Source organism: Hippopotamus amphibius, chromosome 1 (genome assembly GCF_030028045.1).
Source record: "Hippopotamus amphibius kiboko isolate mHipAmp2 chromosome 1, mHipAmp2.hap2, whole genome shotgun sequence".
Classification (NCBI taxonomy): domain Eukaryota; kingdom Metazoa; phylum Chordata; class Mammalia; order Artiodactyla; family Hippopotamidae; genus Hippopotamus; species Hippopotamus amphibius.
In genome coordinates this window covers 172,912,370-172,936,813 of record NC_080186.1, presented here as the reverse complement: position 1 = coordinate 172,936,813, position 24,444 = coordinate 172,912,370, and the positions used below count along the sequence as shown (strand labels likewise).

General features: G+C 47.4%; 1 protein-coding gene across 3 annotated transcripts in view; it reads right to left on the bottom strand.

Moving 5' to 3' along the window:
• Positions 1-18,027: 18,027 nt before the first annotated feature.
• Positions 18,028-24,444, bottom strand: part of MARCHF3 (membrane associated ring-CH-type finger 3) — a 138,264-nt gene continuing 131,847 nt past the window's right edge. For all 3 annotated transcript variants that reach the window (XM_057736158.1, XM_057736148.1, XM_057736140.1), the window contains exon 5: positions 18,028-18,957. In XM_057736158.1, coding sequence (XP_057592141.1) covers positions 18,799-18,957 — 159 coding nt within the window. In that variant the 3' untranslated portion in view covers positions 18,028-18,798. The remainder of the gene's footprint in view (positions 18,958-24,444) is intronic.

The window sequence follows — 24,444 nt, the reverse complement described above, 5'->3', positions numbered from 1 at the left end:
CCCTCACTTTCACGATATGTATTTTTCCTTCACTTTAACAGCACGGTAAATCCTGTCTTCTGCCGATGTTTCTTGAGAGACAAAATACACCTCTCAGTTTGAGACAGCCTGTTCGGTAGCTTAATTACTTCTAAACACGTAGTCACACATTTATTATTTGAGCCCCCCAGTCTGCGTACCTGAATGATTTCTCTGCATCTTGGATGCCATTTTCTTAAATGTTGGTGTTGATTTCTTTGGTTTAAAATAGAATCCTCACCTGTCTTTTAAGCCTTCTTTCGTGACCCACTTGGCCCTAATCCTCTTTGCCACCAGCGTCTGCCAGCCTTCTGACTTTCTCCATGCATCCGGCTTGGGGCAGACTTCCCCATACAACTGCCCTGGTTGGGGGGGGCGGCGGGGTACCTTCCCTGTCTTTGTTTTTCTCCAGTGCTTTGTGACTCAATCTGGATAATTATTTTCAGACTGTCTGGCTTGGTCTGTTAAATACGTTTGGGTATTTCTACAACCCCCTCCACATAATCCTGTGTCCCATGACGTGAGTTAGCCATGAGTGTTAGCTAAGTGTCCATTGTGTGACCACACCAGGGGGGACGTGTCTCAGGATAGCAGGCCTCACCCTGGCAGAAATGGGCTTTCTAGCTTAGTGGCCAAGAGCGATCTTAGAGACAGTGATTTTCCAAACTCTGAGTCCCAGGTCGCTTGTTGCCCTCGTGCTTCTCTTTCTCCTTCCATTCTCCACTTGCGGGCCAGGGAGCCTCCCGGCTCACCCCCACCTTTAAAAAGCACTGCTTTCTGACTTAGGCCCTGGCAGCCAGCCCATTCCCTTCCGAAGCCCGGGGTCGTGAGCCAGCCTTCCTCTCCGATGCCAGCTCCCCACCCCTTTGTGACGCTGCCTTCCGACCCGTGTCAAGAGGACTGAACCCATGCTCTTTCTTGGGCCAGAATCTTCCTGTGAACCATTTCCCCAGGTGCCCATTTCTCTTCAGCTTTTGCCCTGCTAGGAGAAAAGTTGTTAGGACGTCGGAACGTTGGAGAAATGAGCTGCAAACGTTCACTGAGTGCCTGTTGCCTAGTCCTCATTATTCTACATCGTGAACGGAACGGTGAGCCTGGACTGAGCTCTGGGAGACGCAGCCATGGGGTCACCAGGACTCGTGTTTATGTTTACAAACTGGGGAGGGGTCCTTTTGTGGAGAAGGAAGGGTTTGTGCCTCAGGCTAGGGGGATGACTAAGGGCGACTCAGGGTGACTCATACCAGAAATTCCTATAGGAACCTGAAGCAGGGCCTTTAGTCGTGTCAGGCACCTGGGGAACTTTGGGAACCCAACCAAGAGGAACAGGCAGGGGCAGGGCTCTGGACGTGCAGTGCTGTTCTGACACTGTGTGGGGAGCCCGGAATATCACGTGTTGGTCTCTTGCTTACACATGGAAGGTTTCAGTCTCACAGGAGGAGGAAAGACCCATAAAGAGGACGGAGGGAGAAGGGACAGACACTTGTTGACCGTTCACACAGCCAGGCACTCTGCCGCTGGGCGAGTGGCGTTATCCTGGTTTTGCAGTTGGGGCAACTTGCCCAGAGGTTAAGTCATTTATTCTTTCATTTCTTCAACAACCGGTCCCTGGGGGATTTAGTTTTGCCAGGCATTGCCTAGCAAGCACCTGGACTATAGATGAGAGATCCAGTGGTTTTCTTGGGAATTCGGTCTGATCCCCCAGGCCACCATCTTTTTTTTTTTTCTTTTTTCCTTTTGGTGGAGCGGCTTGTGGGATCCTGGTTCCCCAACCAGAGATTGAACCTGGGCCCCCCCGCAGTGGAAGTGTGGAGTCCCAACCATCGGACCACCAGAGGATTTCCCAGGCCACCATCTTTGACAGCGCGACCTCTTCTGCTGTCTCAGGCAGCCGTTAGAAATAATGCACGTAGCTAGATACCAATGTCAACAGCACCGCTCACTGCCAACAATGAATGGGAACAATTCCAACTGTCAGGTGGCTCCCAAATCCCTATCTTAAATCTCTGTTGTTTCTGATGTCCTTCAAATTAATGGCAAATGTGATAAATATTTGCTGCTGCAGTTTAGAAAATGCTTTCGTGTAGATTAGCTGATGTGCCTCAGGCAGGTGTGGGAGAGGGGTTCTGTTTTCTTTCCAGAGCTCAAGCGTTTCTGCTCATTCCGCCTTCCTCTCTCTGCACCGCATTCGGCCGTCTCCGATGAAGTGGCAGGGCACAGCCTGGGTGGACTGCCCTCTCCTGAGCTGGCTACGTTTTGGGATGTGTTTTTCCTGACCTCAGGGAGCTGATTAATTGTTCTGGTTTAAAGTCTCCTATGGGATCACACTTAGGTAAGCCAAGCAGAGGTGGTGGAGGGCTCCACAAGTAGTTGAAAGCAGGTTGGGCCTCAGTGAAGCAACATGTTAGTAACGGATCTGGAAATTGTCAGAAGAGGCCCAGAGAGTGTACACGTACACCCCATTTATCCCAGTGGGCCGTACGGGGCTGTGAACGACAGGAATTACTGGAACTATGATTCAGCTCTGATTACAAAGGAGGTAAAAAAATGTTTTTGTTTTTTTATGATAGCGAATTAACTATTCTTTAAAACATGCCAAGTGTAGTCATGGATTATGTCCCAAATTTGTACTTTCCCACATGGACGGCCCTTCTCCACAGTCAGGCTATAAATAGGAGAAAGAACAGCATTTTTGCTGCCTTTGAACCAACTCTGTGAATGGAAAACCCCTGATAGGAGCGGCATTAGTGACACTAAGTTGCTGTCACTTAACTGTATGATCGTGGAAAAGTTGAGATTCCTGTTTCTCATTTTCCTTATCTATAAATTGAGACCAAAAAAAAAGAAGAAAAAGTCCTACTAGAGAGTTGATGGGAGAAGTATATTAGAGCACATAGGAAGATCATACCAATATGGTAGGTCTAAATAAATACCTAGGAATTTAAAACTAATGATTACTTCAAAAATTCTGATGAGGGGAATTGGGAAGTGAGGTGAGACTTCGGTTTTGAAATGGCAGGTTGTTCATTGTTCTTAGTGTACGTAAGTCTGCAAGTGAAGACGGGGTTGGTCAGAGCTAACACTTCCGGTCAATTGAGTGGTTAAACAAGGAAAGCCACTGAGAATACCAGAAGCACCACATTTTATTCATTTCATGAATAAATATTAATTTCAACAAACATTTATTCAGCATTTACCAAGTGCCATGCTGCGTACTAGGCAATGGCAAATACAACGCTGGGGAAGAGGAAATCTTGTCCTGACCCTGATGGAGCTTACAGCTCAGTGTGGGCCTCAGTCGAATCATCACACAAGGAGGGAAAACCACAGCTGTGGTAAGTGTGCTTCTAGAAGGAAGGCACCACACACAGCAGGTCTCCTGTAAGAGACCGGCCAACGGGTCTCCCATAAGAGGAGGCAGGAAGGAGGCACGTGTGAACTCTGGTTTCAAACAACAGGGCGAAGGTGCCAGCGTGGCCAACCTGTCCCAGGCTGACAACGAGGACAACTGTCAAGGTGCCCTCTGTGCTCAGGGCTCACGCGGGAAACGGAGAGGGTTTCTGGAACGTGTTTGGCACTCACTTCCCAGCTCTCCACTGAGACCCAAGCGCTGAGAAAATTTTTGGCTCATGCCAGCCGGCCATCCTTCTCTGAGCACTCGCCCCGCGCAGGGCCCGCAGCCGCCAAGCCCAGCCGTCCTCCCCCGAACGCAGCGCACCGACGTGCTGTGCTGGATCCGTGGAACTGAGATGACAAGATCTCGCTTGTCCTTGATCTGGTGGCTTGTAGGCTGATTTCAGATTTTCATTTAAATAAATAAGTCACGCCTTCAGCTGGGAGAGGGGATTGCTGCATCACCACCCGGGGAAAGCCTAGGCCGCTAAAGCAGCACGTGACTCACCCACCCCACCCCTTCCCCCGCGTTGCCAGAAGAAGTAACTATGGGTCTTTGGCAACTCTTTCCCAAACTGCATGATGAAGATTGGGAAACACTGAGTTATGAAATAAAGGAAGGCAGTCGGGGTGCTTTTGTCATCCTTGGCTCATGAATCCTAAGTTACATGAATGAGCTCAGCGCTGTGGTGCTGTCTCACAGGCTGCCTTGCTATTCTTAAGCAATTTTTTTTCAGTGTGTTCTCATCAACACACTCAGGAGGCAAGAGCTGACCTGCGAATGACTCCGGGTGGTTATAACTGGGACACAAATGAATGCTTACCCATACTGTCTCGGGGGGGAAATGAGGAAACCGACAGGATTCCGGAAGGCTGTTGTTTGAAGAGGCTCGTGCAGTTTCAGGAAGAGAGGGGAGGAGCCAGCAATGTGAACATGTTTACTCGCCATTCGCTGACTTATATGGAAACTGTCCCCCTCTGGTGGCTTGTGGTGCCTGTTACGTAAGAAGAGCTACCTGGTAGTTGTGGAGGCAGATGTGTCCTCCCCTCCTCTCTAATCCCCTGACCTGGGAGGGCACAGAGGCACCTCTTTCCTGAGCCTTCCCAGGATGGACTTCTGCTTCTCACAACTGCAGCCTGGTTCTTTTTCCTCCTCAGATCACCCTGTTCCAGGCACTGAGTGGCGCTGAACTCAGGAATGTGGGTGGGGAAGTGGGAGGAGAGGGTTTCAGAGGATGTCACCTGGAGACACACTGATCCTGACAATGAAAAGAGTTGGCCTGTCCCAGGATTCTCTTAATGGTGTGTGTGTGTGTGTGTGTGTGTGTTTGAGAGAGAGAGAGACAGGGTTTTGTTTTGTTTTTCTAATTAAAAAATGTTTTAAAAATTTTTTATTGAAGGATAGTTGATTTATAATGTTGTGTTAGTTTCAGGTGTAGAGCAAAGTGAATCAGTTATACATATACATATCGCCACTCTTTTTTAGATTCTTTTCCCATATAGGTCATTACAGAGTATTAAGTAGAGTTCCCTTGTGCAATTCAGTGTGTCCTTATTATTTATCTATTTTATATATAGTAGTGTGTATATGTTAGTCCCAATCTTCCACTTTATCCCTCCCCAACTCCCTTTCCCCCTTGGTAACCATAAGTTTGTTTTCTGCATCTGTGACTATTTCTCTTTTGTAAATAAGTTCATTTGTACCACTTTTTTTTTGCTGTGCACGGGCTTTCTTTTAGTTGTGGTGACTGGGGGCTACTCTTCATTGTGGTGCGCGGGCTCCTCATTGCCGTGGCTTCTCCTGTTGCGCAGCACGGGCTCTAGGCGTGTGGGCTTCAGTAGTTGCAGCACATGGGCTCAATACTTGTGGCTCACGGGCTCTAAAGCGCAGGCTCAATAGTTGTGGTGCACAGGCTTAGTTGCTCCACGGCATGTGGGATCTTCCTGGAGCAGGGATGGAACCCGGGTCCCCTGCACTGGCAGGCGGATTCTTAACCACTGCGCCACCTAAGAAGCCCAGTACCACTTTTTTTTTTTAAGATTCCACATATAAGCGATATCATATGATATTTTTCTCTGTGTGATAGGGGTTTTTAATGTGCACCTGTGCACGCATGTGTGTGTCTGTGGGAGTGTATTTTCTGGTTCACAATTACTTCTTAAACTGCTAAGTTTTCATCTAGGAGAAGAACCCCATTTTTGGTCCTCTGTCTAGATGTTGTTAATTCATTTTGGACCACAGAAGGGGTTCGATTCACAAAGTTTTCTCCTCGTTTTGTCCTTCGGGTGGTAAGTCTCTCATGCCCTGGGGCCCGCGAGGCACATCCTCCCCGTCCCCAGTGGGGATGGATCAGTAGGGTGTGCCCTCGTGGGGCTGGGCTGCTACTGAACCATCAGGAGGGCTTTTCTGTCTGGCCAGGGGGCCTGGCAGAGGTCGGAGCAGACTGCCCCACCCACCCGTGCAGCTGCTTCTGGCCCTGGGAGCACCCTGCACTGCCCACACTGACCTGGAGACACGGAGAGGCCGCGGAGAACCAGCTCATGAAAATCTCCCTCTCACCACGAACCCCACCCACGGTCTCCAAACCCAGCAGGGTGTGTGCCAGGCTTCCGGGGCGCTTGCCTCCTGCTTCCAGGGCATGGAGGCGTCTTTGCAGCTGCAGGCCTGGCTGATGGGTGACAGCTCACCAGGTCCCCACACGCTGGGCGTGGAGTTTTTAATCAGATGCGCTGAGGCTGGTCGGCTTTCTAATCCTATCCTGCCCGAAAGCGTCCTTCGTGGCACATGACCTGAGGCTTCTTCTCTGACCTCCCCCACCCCCCCCTCCTCTGGGCATCGCTGCGTCACCAGCCCACCGTCCTCCCTGCACCGTCTGGCAGAGTTTCACTCTAGCGTGGCAAACAGCATAGCGTGGCATGCATAACACCATTAAGGAAAATGACCAACCCTGACCCTACAGCCTCTGATTCGGGCCCATCCTTGGTTTCTCGTGTTCCTGCGGAGCCTCTCACTCCTACAGCACCAGCTCCAGACCACTGCTTCTGGCAGAGCGGGGAGGCCTTTTAGAGAGTGTGTGTCAGGCAGCTGTGCTCTACTACTTTTTTTTTTTAATAAGTTTTTACAATGGAAAAGTTTAAAGCTATGTAAAAGTGGAGAGAATAGTATAATGACCCCTGAGTACCTATCACCCAGTTGCCACAAAGATCCTCATCCGGCCAGTCTTGTGTCTTTCATACTCCCCCACTCTGCTCTGCCATCCGGTGGAATCTCAGATGTTGCACAACTTCTTCATAAAGGCTGCAGAATGTATCTCTAAAGGACAAGGTCTTTTTATAAACATAACCGTCATTCTACTATCATACCTAAAACAAATAATTCCTTAATATGATCAAATATCCAGTGTTCAAAGTTCCCTGATTGTCTCATAAATTTTTTTTTAATATTTGGTTTTTCTGAAGCAGGATCCAAACTAAGATCCACGTTATATATTTGCTGACACATGTTCTTAAGTCTTCTAAATGAACATCCACCCAAAGTGTCAATAGCGCTGGTGCTGTTAAATGTTGGTGTCATTTAACAAACTATTGATCTGTCTCACGCCTGTAAACTCATAGACAGCAGTGCTAGATCACATGCAGGTTCAGTTTTTTGCAGGAATATCTCCCTGTGTTTCTGTGCGCTTCCTACCACGTCACATCAGGAGGTACCTGGTGTCAGATTTCCACTTTCTTGTGATGTTAGGATTGATGTGTGGGTTTGGGTGCTGAGGGTCTGACTTCTGTTGTAAATTTCCCCATCAGCTAATGGTTTTAGCATCTGCTGATGATCATTAGACACATCGATGATTTCATTTAGATTCTATCATGTCTACACTTTTTAGGTGCAGGTCGTCTCTAAAGAACTTTCCTTCATCAATTGTATCCCAAGGTACAGTGCACATAAGACACTTTTTAAGAAGCCGTTATTGGAATAATGATTTGGTTCTTTAGCATGCTCCGAAGGTGGCCAGTGAAGCTGTTTGTTTGCTTGTTTAGTATCATTATAAACTCATGAATTTTAACATAGGTGATGTGTAACAATTCAGTGCAGTCTCGTTCTCTGTGATGCCCTGTTGTTCCCCCTTAGGCCGGTAGGAGCCTAATTTGGGTTTTATCCTGTGTCCTCCAGACATGACCATAGGAGTCCCCCTTGCTTTCTGGTATGACAAGGCGCTCCAGATTCATCTTACACATTCCCTGTCCCTAACCTAGACTCAGACATTTCTCCAAGGACACGTGATTGTTTTTAGTAGGAAAACGGTATTTAGAAACCACAACCAGTTTTGCCCGGTTTTTGAAGACTTCGCATGGATAGTAATGAGCCTGTAAGAGATCTGTATACACAGAGGGGACCCACGTGGTGCCCGAGGGCGTGACTGACGGTCACTGCATTTTTCACCAAGTGCATTAAACAAAATGAATCCCACCTGAACCCTCTCAAACAGAGTGTGCTTTTGTAGACCCTGCCTGAGTCTGATTCCTAGTCCTCCTCCGGGGATGAAGCAGATTTACCCACAACCGTGAGAGTCTTTCCTCTCACCCTTCCCCCGAGCACAGGCTTCTGAGACAGGAGGTGCAGGCTGAGGAGTCCCTGCGTTCCAGAGGTTGCTCAGGCAGAGCTGCTCTGCTCTGTGAGATCAGCTGGGCGGCCCACCCTTTCCTGAATGGTGCGTGTCTTCGGGGAGGGTCTAACACACACAGACCTCCTAACTCAGGACTGCTAACTTTGTTGTAAGATGTTGCCCACACGGCCTGGGTCCCGTGCCCTCACAGAGACTGCAGAACAGCTCCACTGGTACCCAGGTGACAGAGTCTAAGCTCCCTTCTCACAGACCCCGCCCCCCCACCCTTAATGCACCTCCGCGGTCTGGGGCCAGGCTGCCGGTAGCCCCTCGCTGCTGAAAGGCCCCGTAGAGGGTAAGCTCTCAGTCAGTGTCCTGGGGATGTCACCAAGCCGCCTGGCACCCTCAGCTGCTGAGGTGGAGGCATCAAATACGGTTGGCCGCGCGTTTCCTCGGCAGGGGCAGTGAGAAGGAAGGTAAATGATGGAGAAAAGCCAGTGACATTTTCGAGCTCTGTAGGAGCACATTTATATGTTCAGCAACGTTATTTGCAAATTTTCCCAAAGCCAGTCTGAGCTTCCTGTTTAAGGGGCAGGAAAACAGTTCTAGTTGTTATACTGTGGGAGTGATACCGCTCCCCTCTCGTCCGGGGGCGGGGGGGGGGCACCCTCGTCGCAGGCTTGTCTGTTGCCTCCCTGGCCTCGAAGGGTCTCCACTCAGGTCTGGGATGGGTGTTCACGGTTGCCCTCCCGGTCACTCCCAGACATTTTCTCCCACAAATCTCCAGATTGACTTAAAAAAATCCTAACGTCAGCAGCCTTTAAGCCTTATCTGAGAATAAAATGCGATTCATAAGTCTCCTAAGTGTTACTTATTTGCAGCTGGGATAAAAGTCACAGATGCCTCCTTGCCATGGATGGGGAGGGGATGGGAGGGAGGAGGAGCCAGCGGTCAGCTGTTTTGACACAGGACAGGTCCATGTCCTGTGGTGCAGATCCTTTCCTGCCGAGCACGTCACTGCCCTTTGCAAACCCAGGGTCCCCAAGAGCCAGGGAGGTAGATAAGGGTACCCAGAATGTTAGAAGAAAAAAGGACATGACAGACTTTAGGACTATCATTTTCCTTTGGGAGAAATCTAGCCCAGGTTCCCAGGACACGAAGCAGAGGTACAGGGCTGGGTGGGGCTGGAGCACCGAGAGCCAAGGTTATGGGGGCTCTTTCCATGCCCTGTGCCCCGCAGCAGAGCAGGGCTTCAGGAAGGGCTTCTTGAAACGCGCTGATGGCAGGTACCATGGCAGACGTATCCTGAGTCTTGGCTCCCCTCACTTCCCCCCACAATCACCCCTGGACGTGAGAAAAAGAAAAGAAAAAGCAAGGAACACTGGGCTACAGAAGGTGTGTGAGGAGGAGGGGTGGATTCCTGGTGGCCCCCCGCCGGGGACAGGTATTGGGGGCAGGGGGAAGGGGGCTGTGTCCTTTTCTCTGTCTGTACATACCTGTGGACGGAGCATGGCCTGCTTCATCACATCCCAGAAAACAGGAAAGCGCGGTGCCAGCCCAGCGCTGCCAGGCCAGCAGGGTAACATCAGGGCTGCATTCTTCCACGCTGGGGTAGGTGCATACAGCACACGTGCAGGGAGCGCTGCCAGCCACGTGGAGTTCCACTGTCCCCCCACCCCCCACCAGGATTCTCCCTGAGCAGCAGAGGCACTTGCTGGGGTGTGGCAAGTGGAGAGTGGTTCAGTCCAAATGGCAGCACAGAGGACCTCCCACCCTAGGTGTGTGGCCCACCCTCTCCGCTGACCCGCCAGGGATTTAGCTGCCCTGTCGTGGGTATATATTACTAGCCAAGGGAGTCAAGATCCCCGGGAGAGTGTGCGATCACAGAAAAAAAATTAGACACGAAATAGGATGGTAGAATTAAGACGCAACATAATAGTAAAACAAATGTAAACGGATTAAACTCACCAATCCAAAGATAGAGATTTTCAGATTAAATTTTAAAAAGAATATTTAGCAGTATGCTGTCTGTAGGAGACATAAAAAGATACAGAAATGTTTAATATTAGTGCAGACAAAAAGTTTTTTTAAAACATCAAAATGGACAAGCAGAATATTAGAATATTATACTTTGGGAGGAGGAATAATATATCAAGAAGATATAATCATAAAGATAAATCTATTTATATTGCCTCATACATAAAGCAGCTACCAACAGGGCCAAAGGGAGAAACTGACAGATCAAGCATGAAAAAAAAGCAAAAATAGGAAGATGTGATCTACACAAATGATAAGCTGTAGCTTATTTATACATACATATATATATATATTTGTAAAAATCAACCATGTATTAAACCATAAAAAAGCCAGAATTTCAAAGAATCAAGTCATCAAGACCATAGTTCTTTGACCATAATATAATAACTGAAATACAAAAGAATAACACTCCCCTCCCCCTGCTCATTTGCTGAAAGCTAAATTACTCACTACTAAATGACTTTTTTTTAAAACAAATTTTTATTGGAGTATAATTGATTTACAATGTTGTGTTAGTTTCAGGTGAGCAACAAATTGCTAAATGACTTCTGAGTTAAACAAAGAAACATAAAGGAAATTTAAAATACTTAGAACTAAAATTTAAACATTAAAATTTTCAACAATTGTGGGAGATAGATGAAGTAGTACTTAGAGAAAAATTTATAGCTTTAAATCATTTATCCAAAAACAAACAGAAAGACTGAAACAAGAGTGATTTCTTTTTTTTTTTTTCTGGCCACACCACACCAGGACTAACAGTTCCCTGACCAGGGATTGAACCCAGGCCCCCTGCAGTGGAAGCTCAGAGTCCTAACCACTGGACAAACAGGGAATTCCCACAAGGGTGAGTTAAAACAAACAAAACCAAGCAAACAAAAAACAAGAAGTAAGGCAATAAGAAAGATAAGGCTAAAAATCAATGAAATAGAGGACAAAAGAGGATGAAAGAGAAAATTAAGAAAGTTTTAAACTTATTCTTCAAAAAGGTTAAACACATCATTAATTCAGATTGGCTAGACAAAAGAATTAAAGAGAGGATGAAAATAAAACACCAATGAATAAGGAAATAAGTACAGTCTGAATGCAGGTGAGGAACGTCCGCTGGCTGCACAGAGTCTGGCTGGGGTGTCAGAACCCGGGAGTGGTGAGAGGGACATCTGCATGGGGGAGGGGATGGCTGTGGAGATGAGCGATGGTCACATGCAGAGCAGTTGATTAAATATAAGCAAATAAATTAAAGACAACGAAAGCCAGGTGTCTCATGGTTGGAAAGGGAGCTATAAATATGGAAATGGAAAAAACAAGATTGAATTCTGGTATTGGATTGGAAATGGTGGTGTTGGTGTGAACTCTTAATTTTTAATATATAGAGAGAGAACAGAAGATATTATGTAAGATTTATCTGAGTGAAAGGATAGTTCAACAAGTGTATCTTACTACATAGATCATAAAATAGAAAGTCACAAATTTCTCAGTATTATATTCTTAGTTATATTTGATTACTATTACTAATTATGATATTTAAAATGATGATGTAAAAACTCACCGAGTACTAGAAATTGAAGGGAAACAGAATAAGTCGAAAAAATTATATAGGAAAAATACGTAGCAAATGTTAGTGATGGGGACACTGTGAACACTCTTTAAGATGTGAAACCAGCAAATACAGCTGCTGGCATGACTGCAACAGACCACTCCTGGAGAGTCTGGTGGCCCACTAACACAGGAAAGAGCTGGTTTAGAAGGGTATCTACAAATTGTGAGGATAATACAGAGCTCAGCAAAGGTGCGCATGCAGGGTAACAAGAGTTCCTCTACACCAGCACTAACCAATGAGAAAATAGAATAGAAAGTAAAGTATCACTTATTTTTACCATAGTAACACAACTATAAACTATTTAGAAATTCAACTAACAAAGGATGCACAAAAATTTTATTGACAACGTTTAGAGCTCTATTTCAGGATGCAAAGAACGACTGAATAAATGGTGTTTGCTATGATCATCGTATGAGATTGGCTAAAAATTGTGAAGACTAATTTTCATGAAATCAATGTGTAAATTCACTACAATTTTAATCAGAAGTCCATCAAGACTTTTAAAATGACTTAACAAAACTATTCTAAAATTTATACACAAGGATAAAAAGCCTGCCCACAAATAACTAAGTCAATTTTGAAAAATAGAGTGAAGTTGCCAGGGGACTGGGGAGGATTTGCTCATTCCACTAGATAACGAGGCACATTATGAAGCCATAGTAAGAAAAGCAGCGAGGTGACGCAGGAACAGACAAATGGGTTAAAGCCACAGACTGGGTTTGCAAAACTGGATCCTGTTTATATGGAACAGGGTACAAGAGCCAGGTGACACCACAAGTGAATGAAGAAAGGGGAGACTGTTTAGTAGATGGTGATGGCAAACTGCCTACCATAGGGAGATAACCTCGGATCCTCGTATCAAATACAGAGGTGAACTTTAGAAAGACTGAAGGCCTAAAGGTGATACATAAAACCATAAAAATAAAGGAAGAAAACTGGGAGACCATTTTGTGATTTTGGAATGAGAAAGGGCTTCTGAAATTTAAATAAGACCACTCATAGTACAAAACACGTGACGAAAATCACATTTGACTATGTCAAAGTTAAGGACAGCTTTTCAACAAAGTATACCATAGAAAAATTAAGAGAGTTGAACAAATGGCAGAATTTGTAGCACATCAAACTGACGGGGGAGACTAAAAAGGGAATGGTAGCCAACCCAATAGGAAAAATAGAGAAGCGTAAATGTGAACAGATAGTAGCAAAAACACCTAGGCTTATATTGTCAGATTGGCTAACAATGAATCAATAAATAATAGCTAGTGGAGGAAGGGATGTGGAGAAATGGGAAGACTCAGCCACTGCTGCATGCTGTCTAAAGTGGTATAGTTGTCCTGGAGCACCACACAAAAATAGTGAAATTAAACACGTCAACATCCTACAGCCCAGCACTCCCACCAGTGGATACCAGAGCAGAGGAACCCTTCAACAGGAGTGTAAGGAGACAGGTACGAGGATGTCCATCACACCACTGTTGGATGTGTCAGGGAGTTGGAGGTAACATGAAGGGAATGGAAAAGTGAAATGGAAGCTCAAGCAGTCATTAGAAGCAATAAACTAGATATACATGCAGCAACATAGATAAATCTTAAAAACATAGTGCTATGGCGGGGAGGGGGATGGGGAAGAAGAACGAGATTTACAGCATAATCTCTTTTATGTCAATTAAGACATACACTCACAAAACAATATGTTTTACAAAGCTATGTCCATAGTTAGTTTATATGTCAAACATATTAGAATGAGAAACTGATGAAGGAAGGAGATAAAAGTGGAGATTAGGAATGAAGAGGAAATTATAAAACTAGAAGCTGAGAGGCATCAGAATATAGTGGTTAAAAGCAGGGACTCCAGAGCCTGAGCCTGAATTCCAGCTCTCTCCCTTACTAGCTCTGTTACCTTGGGCGAATCACTTAACCTCTCTGGTTAAGCTTCTCCATCTCTAAGGGTCTGGTAGCTAATCTCCAAAGACGGCCGCAAACAATTCTGCTCCTCCTTGTATGTGCAAGCAGCTCCTCCCATCAGGAGGAGAGACCTGTAAGTGCTTTGACCAGTAGGATTAGAGGACATGATCCTAGGGGAATTTTAAGCCCAGGCAGGAAGCAGGAAAGAAGCTTCTTCCCTCTTGGAGCCTGAGTCACTGTGGCAAGAGGGGCCCTTTAACCGAGATGCCATGTGGAGAGAACCCACATGAGAAGCACCTGAGCCATCTAACTGTCTGAGACACCCAAGTACACCAGAAGAGGCACTGCCCACAGACTGCCTGGATGAGCCCTAGGCAACCCACAGAACAGTGAGGTGCAATACATAGGTCGTTTGAAAGCACTAAATTTGGGGGTGGTTTGTTAGGCAACAATGGATGAGGTCGTTGTAAGGATTAAAGGAGGTAATTTTCAAAGTGCTGAATAGCGCATGGCTTGTAGGAAGTGCTTGGCACCATGTACACATGTGTGGCATAAAATAGAACAGGGACCTATATAGGCTGATGGTGACAGAAATTGTGTCATGGACTAAAACATATGAATAACTCAATTTTTTGCACCTGGTGCCCACAAATAAGATAAAATAAAACCCCTGAGAGGTTCATCTATTCATTTCCCTGATAGGGTAACTGTGGCCCAGTAGGTGAAAAGCATATCCCAAAAAAAAAAAAGAGTTTCTCAAAACAAAGCAGGGCTCCTTGAGCACGTCTCCTTCCGCTGTCTTTGTGCATGGAACTTAGAGCCTCCAAGAAGGCACTTAGATATATGAGCTTAGTGACTCACAAGTTCCTCATTTCTGGGAACACAGACAACTGATGGACTATATTTGTTTTCCTCTGTAGCGCTAGATCCAGAACTAGCACATTTTTTATCTGTGATGAATTCTCAGTTACCCATAGGCTCCAGTATCAGGAAACGCAAGGATAACTGAAATCCAAGCATAATTCAAAGATCTCAATCAAGTCAGTCATTTCAACCTCCAGAAGGATCTCTTACAGTTCTTTTTACTCCCAAGCACAATGTGCTCAATAAATGTGTGTTGATTATTTAAAACTAATTCCTCCTCTTTTTGAAAAGGATTTTAAACTGTTTATGGTCCTTCAAATCACTGATCAAAGTTGTTTGTCAAAACCCAGGCAGTCGGCCAGACGTCAGCAACAGCGAGCAGAAGGAAGGGGTGGGAAGGGTGCTGATGTCCATTCATCAACTGCTTACTGGGTACCTTACAAACCTTACAAGGTCTGAGGTAGGTATTATCCCCATTTTACGGAGGCAGAAACTGAGGCTTACATAGGTGGGGTCCCTTGTCCACACCCCGCCACTGGGATACAGCAGAGCCTGATTCAAACCCAGGTAGCCTGACTCACAGCTGGTCCTCTCCCACTCTGTCCCACTGGGAAGCAAAGAGCCAGACTCACCCCACAGCAACTCAACAGCAAGGGAAAGGGCAGTATGTCCCAAAGCCAACTCCTAGACACTAAGGCTTTTGTAAGGTCAGAAATGGTGGATTGTGGAATATAACAGCCCATGTATTTCTGCAGAACTGACACATTTGGAGAGGAGCTGCAGTTCCCTGGGCATTGCTGTCATAATGCCTCGGGCTGGCAGCCTGCAAGATCCTGCATGTGCTTGGCTGGGAGGGATGGCGTCCAGCCAGGTCCATCCTGGTCCCAACCTCTTGACTTAAAATAATCCCGAACCCTGTCCCCACCCACTGGCCCACTTCCCATCCCACTTAAGCCTTCGGAATTACAACCTATAATTCTGATCTAGCACGAGGGCTGCCAGCTCTGTGGCTGGCCTGCAGGGAGCTTCTGGGAAGACACTGGATAAAAGCGGAGAGGAAGTATATGCCAATCCCCTTCCCAGGTTGCTTCCTCGTTGCTTCTTCCTCGGGTCCTTTTGACCTGGGGACATTCCCTGGGAGGGCAGGTTGAAGACAGAAGTTTTGTGCGTGCCAGGCCTCTCTGTAAGCTGCATGGAGCTTTGGGGCGAGGCCCAGGCCGGTGCCAAGAGGGGAACAAGAGGCCCAGGGGTAGGGAGTCTCCAGCTGGCTGGGGCCCCAGGGCAGGTAGCCAGCTGCTGGTTCTCTTCCATTTTCTCCTTTGGCTTCTCCACATCCTCAGATGAGGATGAAAATGAAACGACTGTGGCTACAACCCAGCCACACACAAGTGGCCACCCCGGGTGCTCGGGACACAGGGAGGCAGACCTGGACACGAAAGACAAGTACACGCAACTTCCAAGCCATGCTATTTATTCTTCCTTAATTGGGTTTTACAGCTCATCTGAGCTTCTGCTCAGTTCTCTGAGGAGCAGGAGAATTCATGTGAACACTGTGTTCCTGTCCTTCCCCAGATGAAAAAGAGGCACGTGGGTACACACAGGGGCCGGTGAGAGCGCTCTGGACTTGTTTCGGATGTTACTTTCCCCTCTGGCTTCACTGTGACACACGTATCTCCTCTAATATTATCAAGAAAAATGGTCCACATAGGATACAGCAAGGGACACAGAGAGAGGACTGTGTAAAGAGTCGGTGGAGGGAAGCAGTGAACCAACAGGATCCTTTACTTGCCCCTCCTCGTTCCTTTTTCTGTTTCATTCCGGATCTTTCATAAAGGAAGAAGCAGAGGGAGAGAGAACAACGCTAGCAGGGCCACTGGTAACTCGTGCAGCACCTCGGTTAGCAAATGCACCCCCCTTTGGTCAGATGCCGCATGGCCTGGTGACAGACGCAGAGCCTGGACCGAAGCTCCTGCTGCCTCTGTCCTCTTGGCTGGTGTCTTGTGCTCATGCTGCAGTTCCCTGGACTCTCCCACCTAGAACAACCTCAGGGTTAAAGGGCCAAGAGGGGATGTAGTGTCCTTTCAGGATGCCAGACGGCCCCTGGTGCTGATGGAGATGAGAGTCTCTCACGAGGAGACGTTGGGTAGGGAGGCATTGATGCTGCCAGGGTGTCCTGCCCACCACTCCACATGCAACCCACTTCTTGAACGTGGACTCTGCTAAATTTCCTGGGGTGGGGGGGTGCGTACATCGGGGAGAGAAACATGGCCCAGACACAGTACTACCGTGCCAAATTTCCTAGCCTGGAAGCCCCAGCAAGCTGCTGGGGACCAGCCTGCCTTTGATCGTCTCCTTCATTATGTCTCATGAACCAAGACAGGAGGAATTTTCTGCAGCCAACCTTAACAAGAAATGATCCTGGAAATCTACCGCTTCCTTAATTCCTGGAAAAAGCAAAGAGGCATGGTCGTCTCATGAATGTCTGTGCCACTCAGCTGAGAGTATCACTGGTTAACCTGACAGCTCAGGGATCAAGCCTGGGTGGACGCTGTTTATCAATTATATTACAGGGCTGCAATTCACAAGCTACCAAGCTGGACTCTTGGCTCTGGAAATTTAATGTGTGACAGCTGCGTGCAGCCAGTGGTGTCCAGCATTTTAAAAAGGTCAATTAAGAAACGGTTGATGGTGGTGCAGCTAATGACAGCCCAGAGGGGTGAGCAGGGCCGAGTAAACAGAAGGGCTGAGACATATATTACTGGAATGGAAGTGTCGAAGTGAAGCGTGGTGGGGAGGAAATCTATTGTCACAAGCCATAAAGCACATCTGAATTTTGCAGCGGAGAGCAGTGCAGCTGTTTCGCTCCCCAGGCAGTGCAGGGAGCGATCTGTGACCGGAGGGGCTCGGCAGACAAAGGCCACACCTGCATCAGCTTGATCCATCTGTGGACAAAAGCGTTACCCTCCTCACTGCCTGTTCCTTTGCACTTTCCGGAGCATAAGGCAGACACTGGAGTGATGGTTGCAGTGTGGGTCTTGTTCTAGAAATCCATATTTTATGCATTCCCTGAGCGGACTCCGCCTTCTCTTCAGGGCCTGTGGGTGGGTGGGAGCCCCAGTGCCATCCTGAGCGAGTGCTTTCCTCAGACGGCAGGTCTGCTCCCTGGCTTCAGTGGACACGCAAATGCAGGGAGCAGTCTAGACCCTTTAAATGGATTAAAGAGGGACATGGAGCCCATAGAAAAAGCCTATTTCAGCCTGTGACATAATTGGCTCATGGTTGGGGGAAGGCACTGTGTGGGCTTTTTTTTTTTTTTTTTTGAAAATAAGACAAAGGGGTCTTAGACTGCGTGGACAGGCTCTTTTGCCACATCTACCTGTCAAGCTAGAAATTCAGCAGAGCAATGGGAATGCTAATTGATATGCAAAACAGGTCCAGGGTTCCTAGAAATGTCTAATGATCTTCAATTCATTGCGAATACAGAATTAAGACATGCACGAGATGAAATGCGAGTCAGAGCACCAACCTTTTTGCTTTTCCTTTTTTCCCCCTTTTTCAATTCTACCTTGGGAAACTTCACAGGTTTTACGATTAAAAAAAATAGTATTGCAATCAGTGGGGTTTGTCTTTCACACACTGGATATTTATTATTAGAAAATAGCTTCTATCAGCTGTCAGTACCAAACAAGTTGGAAAAGAGCGTGCTTCTCACCATAATTTTTCTCCTTAATGAAATTTAAATAAACAGTTCACTATGGGGAGGGTTGCCACGCCTTTTTCTCCTTTAAAGACTGAATAATTAAATGAAGTTTAGTACAAAACATCCTTCAAATATGACGTGTCCTGCAGCTGTTACGATGTCCCCTTGAGTAAGGGACACAGAAGAGATGGAAAAGACCACTCAAGTTATCAAATTACCCCAACGAATCTACAGTAGAAACTGGGAAACAAACCAACAAACCCAAATAAAACCCATCCAAACCATGAAACCAGGTTTAACATTGGCTTTTCAATTTTGATTATCATCTAAGTTTAATATATATATATTTGAAATAGTAATAAAAAAGGAAGAATTGAGTTTCATCCTTAGCAGGACAACCTTCCTCATATGTTAAAGAGGTGTTCAGAAAATTCCATACAGTATCTGCTAAATAAGCATGTTTGGCAGCTTAGCAAATATCATACGATTGCAGCATCCATGATTTGAAGTCAAAGAGCATTTGCTTTCTTCGGGCGGAGTCCGTTGCTCAGGGCAAGGCAATAACATGCCTCTGGATGGTCTTCGACCCACGGGCTTGCGGAAGGGTTGGGGGTGGCTCAGTGCATGGCCCCAGTGCAGAAACTTCCAAACCCCAAACAACGAATCAACCAACCAAACACACAGGCATCAAACAATTGTCTCCTTCGAGTTCCTCTTGGCAGAGTGAAGGCCCAGCAAAGACTGCTGGTTAGAAGGGACGTTGACAGACTTTGGAATGAGGAGAATCACCCTCTGATTGGTCCGACGCCATTCGTTGTACAATCGACAGTGGTACCTAAACGACACCTGGGGTCAGGAGAGGAAAAATAAGGGAAGGTTTCAGGTAAGTGGAAGCTGATTATCAATCCAAACAACATACATGCCATTTAAAACAGCTCCAAGCAGCAGTCCAGAGGGGCAAGAGCCCGGAGAGAAACTGCTGTAGCAGGCAGCTGAGTGCTGGGAGCCTGGGCTCCAACCACAGAGCACCCACGTGTGAACACAGGGGCAGGGCTTCCTTCATGCCCCTTCATACTGGGTAAAATCAGTGTTAATAGGAAATGAGGCTCCTCCTGAGTTTGGATTTATTTTTAGGATAGTGGTTTGGGCCCCAAAGTATCAGTGGGGAAGAAAGCTGACTGGAGAGAGCGGGCAGAGTACAGCATCAGCCCTTGCTCAGCTGTGGGACTAGGCAATGTGCCTTTCTGGTCTTCAAGTCTCTCTCTGTTAAATCACAGGGATGCTAGGGCTTCACGTACCCTTCTGTAGGTCGGATGCTGCACAACTCAAAGGACCCCATTCATGGTATGATAGGAAGGATACCCTTTGTACTGTGCTGTGGACAACCTGAAAAACTGTACTTGGTGGCCCCTGCGGGTAATCCCCATTGCCTCCAGCTCCAGCCTTCCATGGCTTCCAGTGGAGAAGCTTTGGCATGGGCACCAACTCTGATGAGTTCTTCCTGAGCCGGCACCTGTGCGCACCTCAGCGTGGCATCAGTGCCTTGTCCACCACCGCACTTGTTTCTCTTTCTCCCTGCACTAGAAGCGTCTTGAGGGCAGGTCTTGTGTGGTAATCATCTTTGCAGGCTCTGCACCTATCACAGTGTCTGGCGCTTAGGAGGTTGCTTAGTTAAGTTCGCTGAGTGAATGGGTGAATGACAAAATATGCTGCACTCTCTAATGGCAATGCTGCTTTTAGATTCAGGCCTGTCTTACGTGATGCACGACAGCATGAGCAGAAACTCATCATCAACTGGGACATAACTGTGCCCCCAAAGTGCTTGCTTCTTGTATAAATACGCTGGAAAGAGATGCTTATATCTGTGGTTTGCTTTGAAGTCTGGCACAAAGCATTGAGGAGCTGCCCAGCGAATTCTAAGAAGCTGTTCTGAAGATGTACAAACTGCCTTTAAAAATGGAAGGAGGTTCTAATTTGAATGTATGCAGATGACCAGGTCCATGCTGGGGAGAAAGGTGCCCATGACCTCAGGGTGAGGAATTTCCCAGGTACGGACTGCTTAACCACCTGCAGTGGGGGGGTCATGATGACCCTAGTACAGGTCCACATTGGCCACAGAGTGGGCTGGCCCTGTGGTTTGAGCTCAGTGTTCTGGAAGTAGAAGAGAATACAGGCCCTTGATCAGAAAGGGCTTGTCTGTCTTCATGAGAGGATCATGAAATCCAAGGCCACTCACTCAAATTTCTGAGGCTAGAAAGCAGATGCCACAGGCTGAATGCCGGGGAGATGTGGGTACGAAAATAAAAGCTTTTAAACTCACACAGGTGTGCTTTTCTCCAAAAGGCTCTGAACATGCCAAAGTGGAGCAGAGGTTTTTTCTTTTCCTTTTTTTTTAAGCTTGACTCTCTTCCACCTGTTCTGCCCTGCTGCTGTTTGGTGCTACTCAGGAATGTAAGAGGCAGGCTGGAAAGCGTGCTGTTCAGAGCCAAGGGCAGGGAATGGGTAGGACACAGACGAGTACTAATGAAGAGCTGAGGCAGTACAAGAAGTCTCGAATCTGGAAACATTACAGGAAAGCTGGATTTGAAACCGAGTCCCCTCGTCCGGGATGTTCACGAGCTGCGCATGCTCGGTGGCAGTAAGCGCAGAAGCCGCCGGCTGCGAGCGGCGGGGAGCAACCCGCGGGCTGCAGCCCCATCCTCCGCGGAGTGGCTCTGTGACTTGGGCAGGGCAGTTTGCCGCCTCCAAGGTCTGTGTCCTCGTTTGCCAAATGTGAATAATAATGTCAAAGATAATGCATAGAAAGCACTTAGCACAGTGCCATTGCCGCACGTTAGTGTTCTCGGCCTGTTAGTTCTGATGGGTTAAATCTGGAAAAGAAATAATTTTGTGACGCTCCTTCTTAGATATAGGAAACTGGGGGCAAAAAGAAAACGAGAGGTTGGGCTGTTTCCTTTAAAGCCTTGCTCTCAGTGTGGCCATGGAAGGTGCACCACCTGGGAGCTTGTTAGACTATCAGAACTGCGGGCTCCGCCCAGACCTAAGGAATCGGAGCGTGCATTTTAACAAGATCCCCTGGTGATTCGCCTCTGCATTCAAGCCTGTGAAGCACCGGCTTCAAGGAACGCGGGGAGCCCGTGACTTAGCAGGTCTCCTGGTTCCTTGGCCAGGAACTACAAAATTCAGCCCGCTTTTCCAGGCAAACATATGAGAGCTTATTACACGTTAGTCTATCTTCATTGCTGTACGCCACCACGGACTGCAGGCAAATTCAATCAATAAGAAGAAAGCATTATGCGATGATGACGCGGCATCGGGGAAAATAAAGGAAGGTAGGTGCCGGGCAGAGGGACCATGGGTGTACCATCACCCTGAGCAGTCCTGGCTCTGGTCTCTAGCAGCCCCGAGACACTCCCTCCCCTCGGTGGACTGGGAGAGGAAAAAAGGAGATTTGATTTAGAGAAATTAAGAGGCAGGGAAGAAAAAATAAACAACAGGAAGGAAAAAGAAGCTATGGTAATAGCTACACTGGGGACTTCATATAGATATTTCTTACGTTTCTGAGGTTTTAAAGAGAGAGGAGGAAGAAAGAGCCCAGGGCCACTATTCTAAAAACACTACTCCTCATGGCATGGGTTTCTTGAAGTGTCTTCATTTCTTCATCCAAAGGGTATTTATTAACCTGTCACGGGCAAGGGCTGCACAGAGAGTTGTGGTCACGTGTGTGGCACACAGAGGGCTAGAGCGTATTAGCATCACCTCTCCCAGAGGGAGGTGATGGGCTGCGGCCGAAGGTTTGCTGTAAAGTCACAGCAGGCTTCGGGAAGTCTTCCCATTACGAATTTTGATCCTGCCCTTTCTCTCAGGAGTTTGATGGGACCAGGGCTTTGGAAGCTGCCTTCCCAGAAATGGACCAGCTCACTGATCTGTGATGCACGGGTTGCATCTGTGACTTGGTGGATGGCGGTACCTCCTGGGGGTCACTGCACGTGGGCATCGCTACACTGGGCTAATGCAGATCCCATGTGGACACTTTCTAAACTCTTCATGGGGACTCAGTTCTCACCTACTCTCTTCATGTCTGTCCATGGACTTCAAATGGTTTGTGACATGCACAGTGATGTTTCTGGGGCGCCTCTCCCCACCCGCTCTCAGGGTGGAGGTGGCTGAGGCCTTGGCCTCCTTGGTCCCAGACACCTGTGTTTCTGAGCAGCAGGTTCCAGAAGGCAGAACTCCCTGAGTCTGCATCACGCCTGGGCCCTGGTGGAGGCGAGGAGCGCCAAAGGCACCTGCAGGCGAGCAGCGGGTGCTGTTCCCTCTTGACAGCGCCCGGCGAGGCCCTTCAGGAAGGCTCTTCTGGGGAGCCGGGCTGGGACTGACACTGTGTTTGTTTATCTAAGACATTTTCACAGCATATTCTCCTTAAGCTTGACAGCTTGTTTACAATGGGTTTCTGCCGGAGGGCAGTTTCCAAGTGCTGTCAGCTTCTGAATTACGGCTCTTGCCAGGGCTGTGCAGGCCGGCATTTATCTGGGAAGGAATGAGTCTAGATTCAGTAACCTATCACTGAGTTGTGGCCGCTGTGCGTTTTTCACACCAAAGGAGCAAAATGCCTTTCTTTCCCTCCAGCTGCTTTGAATTTTATAGAGGGCTGGGGGGCAGTGTGAGATGGCGGGGGGGGGGGGGGGCAGTGGGGGGGGGGTAGAGCACAGAAGACAGAGGAAGAAAACCCGTCCTCTGCCAGGTGCTCTGATGGATGTTTCTGAACTTATCCCACCTCATCCCATTGACCAGGGGTTAGCAATTGTTTGCTCAAGTTTTTGCATAAGGAGAAGGATGATCAGAGAGGTTACGGGCCATGTTTGAAGTCACATAGCTATAAGGGTGCTAAATCTTGGGTTTAAACACAGAACCTTTGGATTCTGAAGGCATGTGCTTTTTACCATACAGCATTGCCTCCTGGAAGCATTTCTGGAATGAAGGATGTTATCAGTCTCCTGAAAGAGCCATTCCAGGTACCTCTCCCACCCAAACTGTCCTTTCACCTGAGATGAGAGAGGAAACAGGATCACATCCATTTTTCTCTAGGTAATCTCTTTTTTTCTTTCCCCCCTCTTTTTTCCTTTCTTGTTACGTAAGTGTATGCTTTACAAAGCAGATTTTCAAAAAAGCCTTAAGCTGGTTTGAATGCCCAGCACCTAAGTCTACATCTTCATCCATCCTTCATCTTAGGAACTTGTACAAGAAAAATTAGAGACTAGCAAACCTCTAAAGATGGTAAAACCTTACACTTAATTATTTTCCAAAGTGCTTTCCCGTGTACGCTTTCACTGCCGTCTCATAAGATCAGGGCAAGTTGGCAGGGTGGGTATTACTCTCATTCCCACTTTACAGATGAGGACACTGAGGCTCAGAGAAGTGACATGACTTCCCAAGGTGGTTTGGTAGTTAGTGGTAGAAAGACAATTTAATTTCTTTCTTTCTTTTTTTTTCCCCTTTGGCTGTGCTGCACAGCTTGTGGGATATTAGTTCCCTGACCAGGGATTGAACCCGGGCCCTGGGCAGTAAAAGTGCAGAGTCCTAACCATTGCAACACCAGGGAATTCCCTAATTTCTTATTTTTAATCCTCTTACCATCACATCACATCCATTTTTCTCTAGATAATCTCCTTGTGGCTTCTGAGTCAGTCTGATTGCTTGATTCGCAATGAATCAGGATACACTTTGGAAGTGTAGATGTTTAAAGGAGACAATAATAGCTTTTCTTGGGGGCTTCATTAGGCTGGGAACAGAATGCCTGCCTTAACCAGAAGCCTCTGATAAAGTTCCAAGCATCAGAACATTCCCTGTTTACCAAGGCTCAAGTTAAGCCCCTTTTACTGAGACTGAAATGTGTCCCCCACTTATTGCGTGGAGCTCTCACCCAAGAGGAGGCACAGAGCTGGACAAGAGGGAACTGTAATGAGCAGGGGGTTGTGGTCAGCGTGGCAGGAATGGCAGCTGGTGGCACAGGGCTTGGGAGACAGAGTAAGGGAGCAAGTGTGAGCGTTAGAAGCTTCACATGCTGACACTGTGCTGTGGGTACGGGAATGGGACAGTCTAGACAGGAAATACATATTGAATAACAATGGAACGTGCTCGGATTAGAGATGAGCTGGCACAGGAGAGTCATGCCAGGAAGCTGGCGGCCCAGTTTCTGAAAACCTTCTAAAGGATCGTGACGTTCTTCCCTGCAGGTCTCAGAGGGAAGCATCAAAAGACAGGAAACGCTGCGCTTTGTGGGCGCTGCCGACTGGTACCCGAGCAATGATGAGGTTAACACGATACAGAACC